This window comes from Festucalex cinctus, chromosome 19, assembly GCF_051991245.1.
Source record: "Festucalex cinctus isolate MCC-2025b chromosome 19, RoL_Fcin_1.0, whole genome shotgun sequence".
In the NCBI taxonomy this organism is placed as follows: domain Eukaryota; kingdom Metazoa; phylum Chordata; class Actinopteri; order Syngnathiformes; family Syngnathidae; genus Festucalex; species Festucalex cinctus.
In genome coordinates this window covers 2,872,978-2,884,135 of record NC_135429.1, presented here as the reverse complement: position 1 = coordinate 2,884,135, position 11,158 = coordinate 2,872,978, and the positions used below count along the sequence as shown (strand labels likewise).

Below are 11,158 nucleotides of genomic sequence, written 5' to 3'. Positions count from 1 at the left end.
GCAAACAAATGACCCGCTCCTCATTAGTCGTTGACTCGCATCCAGTTTCCATTGCATAGGAATGTTATGATTATTATTTCAGGACTTTTACTTTTTTTTTTTTTTTTTTTCTGGCAGGATGAGCCAACAAACTAACCTGGGTTTGACACCCCCCCCTCCTCACTCTGTTGAGTTCAGCTGCAGGTGCCTGTCAAGACCAGGTAAGCCTCAAAGCGTTTTGTTTTCCGCTCCGGGTTCCCCCAGAGCCAAGATATCAGGCGCAAATATGCTAACGTAGGAGATAAAACAAGCAAGGGGATGCAAAGGTGAGCACTTTTATTACAACCTTTTTTATTTTTTTAAATCCAAAGGTTCAACCTCTTTATTCTTAAAAATCGTTTGATTATCTAAATGATGACATGATAGTATATTGGGGCTGTCAAAAATGCTAAAATATCAATGTCATTTTTTTAAAACATCGCCAATTTCCCCCAAACCCACAAAACTGCACCATTGTGGAGCATTGATTTGAGAACCAAAACTATTTCCCCGCTGCACACGGCGACCTATAAGTTTTTCTTATCTGCGTGCGACTCTCCAAACTGATCGACCACGAAGAGAGCAGGGGGAAACTGGCACGAACACAACGGTCGTCACAATGAGCTCGTTATCATCACACAAGGGAACCCGAGGGCCGATTAACACCGGAGAAAACACGCAGATATTATCTCGTTAGCGGTAGCGGCACGACACATCACATGCCCGTGTGTGTGTGCGTGCGATATGTAAACAAAGAGCCGAGCTTCGGGCTTTTAAATCAATAGCAGCCCACTGTAACACAACGGTGCAGATGGAGCACAAAAAAGCCTCCAAATATCCCTCAAATACGACGGGGATTGCTCCCGTCAAGCATGGGGTATGCAAATCTCACACAGGCCTCAATTGGCTTTTTCTTTGTCTTTTGTTTTTTTTGGGTGACACTTGAAAGGTTACGTTGATTACACTCAAAGCGCCATGCATACATTATCAAGCTAGTTTGTGTATAACAACAAAAAAGGTAAATTCATGATTTTTTTTTTTTTAAACACTTATTTTCATCAATTTTTCCACCTTTTTGTATTTTTCTGGATAAATGCAATCAATCAATAGAGTAGCGTTTCTTTTCTACGTGTCATATCCCCTGGCAACTTTGAAGATAGCAGCTGCCGGAGTAAAAAGGCAGGGCACTTTGTACTCTTCTGCGCACTGAGCATGTATGGTGTAGAAAAAGCTTTTATTACCTTTTGGAACTGCACAATGCATCTTTAAATGTGGAATTTGCTCAATAAAGCATAAAACACACTAGCTAGCAAGCTAACTAGGTAGCAGGCTAACTAGCTAGCCAGATATATTTATTCCTCAAGAAGGGAAATTTACGTCTACGCATATTTTAAAAATAAATAAAAACACATTTATTTGTAATTTCGTTTGTAATGTATTTATTTGTGCGTTGTAAAATCTAATAACATGTGTCCAATACAACTTTAAAAGTTTTTAAAATAAAAAAAATAATAATTTTTTTAAAGTTTTGAGCTTACTCATTGTTCCACTTAACCTGCTAAATGTTTAACCATAAAAAAAAGAAAATAATACTATTTAAAGTGTGTGTGTGTGTGTGTGTGTCTGGTTTTTTTTTAAATCAACAAAAAGAAGTTATCAACTTAAAAGGTTTTCTAAATCATACGAAAATTACCACAAATTAAAATTAATAAAAAAAAAATAAAAAAATAAAAAAATTTAAATTTAAATTTGTGGTTTTTTTTTTTTTTAAACTTGTTTTAAATTATTTTGAATTTTTGCCTTTTTAAGGCAGTTGATGATGATGATGATGATGATGATGATAATAGCTTTTTGTAGATTAAAAACAAAAAACGCTTTAGGATATATATATATATATATATATATAATTTTATTTTATTTTTTATTTTTTTTTGTGGTTTAGGGCAAACATCGTATGTCAAATCTGAATCCATTTGGAACGTTCACGTTGTGATCACGCTCCACACACATTCACACGCACGAGTGGAGCGTGCGTGTGAATGTGTGTGCGTGCTCGTTCATGTGCTTGCCCTGCACACAGTGCACAGTCGTGTCGGTGTTTTGGTCGGCGTGCTGCAGTCCGCTGGCTCTTCACCCTCCGCTCGTCAACTTCCACAGGACACACGTTGGATTCCACGCGGCGCGGTCGCCACAAACCAAGAAGAAAGCAGCAACCGCGTGGCCCAAGCGCCAGTCGGGTCGACTGCAGACACTCTCCCGGATCGTCGTCGTCGTCGGCGTCGCGCGGGCAATCGAGGCCGGCCGGGGAGACGCTGCTCGGCGGGCATGGCTTCGCCTTCGTGCGGCAACTTGGACTCCGGCCTGGAAATCAAAACTCGCTCGGTGGAGCAGACGCTGATCCCGCTCGTGTCTCAGGTCAGGTGAAGTCCAACTTTTGTGTCTTTGTTTTCTCTCTCTCTCTCTCTCTCTTTTTTTTTTTGTCTTGTCACGCGCGCACTTTTTGTTGTTGTGTTGAGTTGACCTGGTGGGATTGAGCGCGAGTGGCGCAGATGAGACTTTTTTTTTTTTTTTTCCCGTGCAAGTTTTTGCTCACGTTGATCTGTTGTTGGGCAGAACCTGCAAGATTGCATAACACAACACACCGTGTGCATTTGACCAACATGCACGCATGCACAACTCTACCTTTCTTTGTTGTGTGCACCTCCTAAAAAGTTGCAGAAAAGTTTGCAACCTTTCTAACGTGCACGCTAATTGGAAGAGAAAGCACCTACTCACATTTTTTTTTTTAACTTGCATGCGTGACTGCTTAACTAAAAGTTCTCAATACATGTCAACAATGCTTGACGATCAACATTCATATAGGATTTTTTTGTGCAAAATTGTGCCTCAGCATTCATATTTTGAATGTAATGCTTGACTCCCAGCATTCACACACTCATTTGGACATGCAATAGCGAGTGATTGAATGCTTGACTGTCAGCATTTGCTCAAAAATTGTTTCAGGGAAATTTGCACCAACATTTTATTACACTGACTCACAGCATTCACGCAAAAAAAGCGTTGCCCTATCAGCTTGAGTATAAATGATCGACTCTCAGCGTTCACACTCGATCTTACTGGGAAAGTTGTCGTTTTGAAAGTGCGAGTTAATGGAGGTGAGGTTTTTGCCTGTGACGCGGGATAAGCGGATTTATTTATTGGAGGCCGGATAGCATTTTTAATCCTATTTACGCTGCTTCAAACTCATTTTAAGCTCTCGAGTTTAAAGATGCTTTGTGTTTTTGTTTCATTTGCATATTTCAAATAACTTGAATGTATACATTGTCTTAATAGACATCATTCCTAGCAACATTATATATATATATATATATTTATTTGTGTGCTAGGATGTTTTTTTTTATTCTTACCTTTCTTTACCCCCATCAGCACGTTTCCATAGCAACAGAGCTGAATCTACTGAGAAATATTTTCCAAGGACTGCTTTTGATGATGTCTTTTGGTAATTTCAAGTTACTGTAATGGGTTATTGTAGCACTAGCAGTTTACTGTAATAAGGAACTTCATACAAGTTACGCTTTCAAGGTATTTCTTTTTTTTCTTCTTTTTTTTTTTTTTTAACTCAAATGGGTAATTGTAGAAGATTATTGCAACAAAGGGCCTTTATGAATCCGAGAGCTATTTCTTGGGTACTAATTAAGGCATGAAGGCCGGGATACCAGTTTGAAACACACAAATCAAATTACTTTTCATAATAAAATGTTATAATTCATGATTTTCATTTACGTGAAGACACTGATAGTGTTAATGATTTCTCTCAATAATTAAGAAACAGAGAAATATTCAAATGTACATACATATCTTGTTTCTATAAATCTCCCAATGTTACCATTCAATGATCAAGACTCAGGAGAAATCACAATATCCCATCATTGGTGGCCTTACATTACAAGTAATTGTAACAAGTAACTTTTTGAAGGTACTGTTACAAGTTACTTTTTTAAGTAACTGTAACAAGTAACCATTTGTAGTTGCAGTTATTTGTTACCAGGGCTGGACTGGCCATCTGGCATACAGAGCAGATGCCCGGTGGGCCGGCCTCTTTTGGGGGCGATGCAGTGCTTTTTATTTATTATTTTCTTCCGTCTTACCCCATGAGACTGGCCCAAAATTTAGAGGGACCCGTCCGTTAATCCAGTTCGAATATAGATAGCAAACTGAAACATCGTCAGTAAACATCAGTGGCAGAACGACGTTAGACAGGAGTTGGGCTGGGCTGAACTGGGTCGGCGGGCCTAAGTCAAAATACCAGGCGGGGGGGGTGCGACGACGACACAATTAACAAATTGTGAAACTATCAAAGAAGAGTTGTACCACCTTAAACGCATCTGTCTTAAGATGGACTTTTTGTGTTGTTGTTGTTGTTGTGTGGTTCGATTTCTATCGGGCAGGAAATGAGAAAATCCACCATCTTGTCTGATGCGCAGTACTCTTATTTTTTTATTTTTTTTGTCCGTTGATATTCCAGAGTTCTTATCAGCAGCACTCCTGCCACCGTTGTAATTACAAGCCTGGGAGACTCCCGCTCGACACGCACACACCAACGCGTGCACGCAGGATATACACAACCCGTGAACACGGGTCCCCACCCAGCTCTGCTCTATTCACGCATTCATGTTTGCCACTTTTATTGATTCTTTGTGCTTCCATTTCCCCTTTTTTGCACTTCCTGCCTCCCTCTCCCACCCTGCCTTTAACCGCATGATGACTTTTCACTTCTCATTTGCAACACTGAGGAGACCTTTATTTATTTTTTTCTTCTCCCAACTAAGCCTCGGGCTATAGGAAGTCAGTCAGTGTTTTTTTTTCCGTTTTGTTTTGTTTTATCCGCCTTTGCCACCGCATCTCCATACCAATGGTGCAGCACCAGCTGTGATGTAATTGGCCCTCAACGTCGAGAGAGGAAGGCGGCTGAGTAAAAAGTGTCATGAGTGCATGTTACCTGCGTTGCTGTGAGGGCCTTTTTGTGCTTTAGTCTGGAGGGTTTTCTCGCTGCTGCAGACTTGGTGGTCTTCGACCCTCACGGGGTTATTGGCGTTTTGATCAGACGGGTGAACAACTAAACGGCCGTGACGGGGATTTATTTTTGCATTTTTTTGCCAAGTAATTTGAGTGCCCAAATGAGCCCTCTGTCTAAGTTTGTTAGTATCAACTTGTGCGTACATGTCGAAATGTGCTTGAGCCCACTTGATGTCTAAAGTTTGCTACACTGAGCCAGTCATTAGCCCCTTTCAAATCAGGATTTTTTTTCCCCCCCCTCATTAACACATTACAACATAAGGCAAAGATAAATCACACTAAAACATTTAAAAAAAAAAAAAAAAGCAAAATGTGCTTTTTTTTGTAATTTTTTTTTTACATTAACTCATTTGCTCCCAAAACTTATAAATACGTTCTATTTCAAATGTTTTAAGTGTTTTTTATTTTTTTTATTTTTATATTTTTTATGCTAGAGCATACAGAAGGCTTTGATGCAGCCTCTCAACTGCAGAGAATGGGTAAAGCAATGGTTGTAATTACAAAAACGGCCAGCAGGTGGCAGCAGAGTATAAGAGATCAGCCAGAGCCATGATGAAAACGAGCTGATTTCCCGCAATTCTAAACAGATTTGTGAATAATTGTGAAACTTCGCTACATTCTAATGCTAATTACTGCAAAACGGAAACAGAAATATACCTTTTGTTTCTCCCTGATGTAAGAAGAGACTCTAATCTTGCTTTTGGTTGGTTCCATATATATATATATATATATATATATATATATTGCAAAATCAGTCAGAATCCAGTAAAAGAGCTGGGAGCGGTGGGTTGCTTCAGTGAAAATGGCTGCCAGTCATGACATGACAAATTCAAAGAAAAACAACTGTCCATGTTTTGTTTTTTTGCCAATTTTTCTCATAAAAAATAAATTTATAAAGCGTCTTTTAAAACAAGCATCGCTGCATATTGACGAAATAAAACATAGAAACTTTCAATCTTGAGGCGACAATGCTGCACAACTCCTGTGACGTGACAAAGAGGCGGAGTTTCACGACACTTCTCAGACGGTTTGAGCATTCGAGAGTTAATAGGTTAAAAGCTTTTTTTTTCAAGACTTTACAATCATGAATGATGTGTACAAAAAACAGCGGAAGTGGAGACAAAACTATAATACAGATTTGAGAGAATATGAAATTGACCATATTTGGACCTACAAAGTTTTGTCTTCACCGTTATTTATATGAACCACCACTCTACATCATACAAATAAGAACATTCTGAGGCTTGGCGTTTTTTTTTTTTTTTTTTGGTGTGTGTTGCTCAAATTGGACTGCATATTTTTAAACCGCCGGCAAAAGCTCCAGAATGCGATTTGCGCGGCGCTTTAACATTTTGTTTTTGTCTCTCCAATACCCGCGTAAGCTATTTTTCTACTGACGCCGTCGAAAGCCGAATCTGCCTGTAACGCCTTGCCTTGTATTTTCTTGCGCTTCTCTTCAAGTCTGCCGTCATCTTTCCTGAGACAATCGTCTTTTGTGTGTACTGTAGCGTGAATGCGCGAGCGGGGTTTGTGTGTCTTTGCGCTTTGGAATGCGCGCTTGTTTGCTTTGGGTCAACAGAAACTGATGGGATGTGCGTTGCCGCCGTGAAGAACTTGTGTCAACAGCATCGAGGACCTCGTTTACATCAAATAAGTCCAGGAAATTAATCCGTTTGATCAATTAATTTCTATTTTGGTTGTCAGTCGGATTTTATTTTATTTTTTAAAGTAGGTTCCATAGTTGAAGGCGTGCTTATACTAACAAAATAATTTGTTTGCTGTAAACAATGCTAATGTTTCCGAAGTGGACGGGATGCGGGAGCGTGATATGTATGGCTTTAATAGATGCACAAATACTAGAGCCTGTACTTGCAGCAGAAATCCACATTCGCTACTCCTATTGGCATTAAATGGAGTGTGCTTATATAACGATTCATCTTGATTATATGTTAGCAACGCCATATTCACTTATCTCATTCAAACGTAGAGTGCAGTGCACACCAGCATGTTGATGCAGCATATCAACACTTAGAACGGTTAACTTTTTTTAGTTAGTTTAGTTCACATTAACTTCAACTCATTCACTCCCAGGCATTTTCACTGAAGCAACCCCCTTTGCTCCCGGCTGTTTTACTGGATTTTGTCTGATTTTGCAAGGCCATCAGAATATTGTATTCTATTGCTATAAAAACATGTAATCTACCAAAAGCAAGATTAGAGTCTCTTCTTTCATCAGGAAAAAAAAAAGTATATTTCTATTGGTTTCAGTTTTGCAGAAATTAGCATTGAAATATAGCTAAGTTTCATTATTCTTCATAAATCTGGCCCTGGTTGATCTCTTATACACTGTTACCACCTACTGGCCGTTTTTGTACTAACTACCATTGCTTCAAGCATTCACTTCAGTTCAGAGACTGCATTAAAGCCTTCTTTATGTTTTGTTGCATAAAACAAAGATTAAAAAAGACAACGTATAAATACGTCTTTGGGAGCATGGCAATATTTAAAATAGAACGTATTGATACGTTTGTCGGAGCAAATGAGTTGGGCTACCCTGGCCATCCGTAGAACAGTTTTGTTTTTTTTGTCTTTCCCATTTTAAATCCATCGACGTTGCTACTACTAGCCTCATCCTAGCTAGCACTGAGCTAGCTTGTCTCTCAGGTTATTTCTCAAGTTTGACAACTCCCTTTTGTGTGTTGCTAAGACAGCATTAGCCAGTCAACAGCCAAGGCATTAGCCAGCCTGTTGCTGTAACGGTAGAGCAAAGGACGTTTTTTTTTGTCTTTCCAATTTTAAATCCATCAACGTTGCTACTAGCCTCATCCTAGCTAGCGCTGAGTTAGCTTGTCTCTCAGGTTATCGCTTTAATTTGACAATTCCCTTTTGTGTGTTGCTAAGACAGCGTTAGCGTTAGCCAACAGCCAAGGTATTAGCCTGTCAAGTATTCCTGTTGCTAGGACCGCGCTAGCTTGCCAAATATTCCCGTTGCTAGGACGGCCAAATACTGTATTTCCCCTAACTACACTCGGGCGCCTGCTGGAATGTAGCATGTGCACTCCCCACGTAGATAGGGCAGACACAAGGAGATGGATTAGGGTTAGACATGTCATCCAAACATTCCTCCCTGACGACAATATGTTATGTTATGTTATGTTATGACGCGTTCTCACCTGAACGGGAAAATTCGGATTTGGCGTTCGTTCTCAATAGCTTAATCGGCTCCTCAATTCGACGCACCACTCATTCGTGCACAGCCCCGGTAAATAGGGGTCATAGAACGTATCACCTGCCAAAAAAGTGAACATGGAATTTTGTTTCATTTACGGCCACTTCCTTGTTCATCAATCTGGAGTTAGGACGCTTCTTTGGTTGGCTATGTTACGTTCTATGTCACGTTAGAATTCACAGATTCATGACTTGGGAGTAAATATTGAACACATTTCATGTTTAAGATTGTAGGCCCCAGACCAAAGGTTAATCTTATGGGGAAATCTCATTAGAAAGAGAATTGTCTTGTGTATTGTGTATGTAGCAGGCCTTACTTCCGTCTGATTGGCTTTTTATGCGTTGATGTGAACGCCACACTATTACCGAGCAGGTGTTCCAAACAACATCTTTATTTTCCCAACCAATAGCGTGAAGCAGGCACTGTCCACGGCGCTAGCATCCCGGGAGTCGCCATCGATTCTTTTTTGGCTCTCGTTAAGTGCTGATAAAAGGCTCCATCGACTCCTCGGCGGCGCTAACACACTTGCGTGTGAAAAAGTCTGTTTTTCTAGCGGACTACCGAATAAGAGGCGGCAAGGGTTATTACTTAGCTCGGCTGTTGCCAAGGTTTATCGTTTTCTTCTCTGGTTGCCAAGCCAACAACTTAGGACCAATGATCGTAGTTTCGCTATGGTTTAATGAAACTAATAGCACGCTGATGAGGTCATTCTTCTCTGTCCTTATTTAATCCCACAAAGTGTGTGTGAATGGCGCCTTATAGTTAATGCAGGCTAATAATTGCTAAGGGTCCTTATTGAGTGGCTGCTTTCAGGCAAATGTTGGACCTTTTTATAAAAAAAAAATATATATATATATATATATATACACACACATATAATAATAAAAAAGAAGCGTGAAAGATGTTTTTGGCCTACTTAACGAGGGCAATTGTCTTTCAAGTCTGCTGCCTGGCCAGGAGACGAGCGCTTAATGCATCGTCATTATCTTTGTGCACAAAAAGGTGTTACTGGAGAGTGATGAAAGCATACATCATCATCATTCTGTCGTCTTTGTCAGAACGCTGGCGCAGTGCAGGTACAATGCAACAATCAATTCCAGGAGGTTCCAACCTACATTTGCTCATATTAGAAATGTATTAGTATTTTTTTTTAAATACTTATTACTTAATACCAATTTTACTTTTTAATTATCCATCCATCCATTTTCTTGACCACTTATTCCTCACAAGGGTCGCAGGGGGAGCTGGCGCCTATCTCAGCTGGCTCTGGGCAGTAAATGGGGGACACCCTGGACTGGTTGCCAGCCAATCGCAGGGCAACTTTTTAATTATTTTCTATTAATTTCTTTAATTTGTTTTAATATTTTCATTTTAATGTAATAATAATAATAATAATAATAATAAGGGTATTTCTAATTTATTATTTAATATAAAAAAAAAAACTAATGCATTTATTTTACATGTTTTAATCTATTGTAATTTAGTTCCAGGAGGCTCTTCCAATCTACATATGCTCACATTACAAATGTATTAGTAATTTTTTTTTTTAATTATTTAATACCAATTTTACGTTTTAATTATTTTGTATTAATTTCTTGAATTTGTTTTTCATTTAAATGTAATATTGGTATTTCTAATTCATTGTTTAATATAAAAAAAGCTAATGCATTTATTTTACATGTTAATCTATTGTAATTTTGTTCTTAGTTTTTATTTAAAAAATTTTTTTATTGTATTGTTTAATTCAAAAATGATTTAAGATTTATTTACATTAAAATATTTGAAATATATATATACTTACAAATAATTCTTTAATTCAAGTCTTAATTTCAAATGTAAATTCCAAATAGATTTCATTTAGATTAATTGATTTGATATATTTTGTCAAACTTAAATGTACACGTCAACCATTTTAAATTTTGATTTTTAATTAGTTTTCTTTGAAATTGTAGGATTTGAAAAATTGCATTTTATCTTATTCATTTTAAGATTATTAATTCATTTTATAGTTATTGTGTAATCTGCATTCAAAGTGTAAACTAATTTTGTTTTCATGAAATGCATTTATTCTATTTATTTTAACATGTTAGTTCAACAATATTTCTATGTTGCTTTACCGAACAAGGCGTGCCTGAACCACCTTAGGTTGTGAATCTCATGCTGCTTCACCCAGAGAAAGATAGGACTTCTCTGATGGTGATTATTGGGACTGTGTGGCGTCATGGTGGACCTCGCGCAGACCAAACACTGCTGCCTGCAACCCGTCCATTCTCCATTTCCAGCCATCAGATAGACAGGAAGAGATCTCTATCAGCGTGGATGCGTTGGCTAATGTAGCGTGGTGGCCCTTTGCCCCCGACTCCCACCCCCATTCTCATTTCTGGACATGAATCCACGTTCGGTCTCGGGAGGCCGTTTGCAAACTGAGCAAGGTGGAGGATGAACGGCGGGATGTGTAGTGCCACTGTCGGTTGAATAAATGAGTATGCGACTCTCAGGGCATGCCAGCGCGTCTCAGACAGTTGTCTTATCATTTCCTGATAGCGATGCTAGCAATAGCGCTCTTTGATGTCTGCTGCACTTGCAGTCCGTGGGAATGTTTCGGAAATTTGTGAGCTCTGAGGAGGGACTTTTATTGATATTTTCCGGTATGGTGCAGAGGCGGGATATGTTAGATAAGAGACAGGAAGTACTAGTTAGCCGCATGCTAGTCTGTAAACAAACAGTACAGCTCGGCGGGACATTCTGTACAATAATTTGAGCTGATTGGATGATGCGTCATTCTACACGTTTGTTTTCACCAATCACGGCCACAGGTGAAAATTTTGTCATCGT

The 11,158-nt window shown here is 39.0% G+C and overlaps 1 protein-coding gene across 4 annotated transcripts in view; it reads left to right on the top strand.

The window, feature by feature from the left end:
• The first annotated feature begins 212 nt into the window (after positions 1–212).
• Positions 213–11,158, top strand: part of ctnnal1 (catenin (cadherin-associated protein), alpha-like 1) — a 30,358-nt gene continuing 19,412 nt past the window's right edge. For all 4 annotated transcript variants that reach the window (XM_077506317.1, XM_077506315.1, XM_077506316.1 and 1 more), the window contains exons 1-2: positions 213–305; positions 2,176–2,433. In XM_077506317.1, the coding sequence (XP_077362443.1) occupies positions 2,344–2,433 (90 nt within the window). In that variant the 5' untranslated portion in view covers positions 213–305; positions 2,176–2,343. The remainder of the gene's footprint in view (positions 306–2,175; positions 2,434–11,158) is intronic.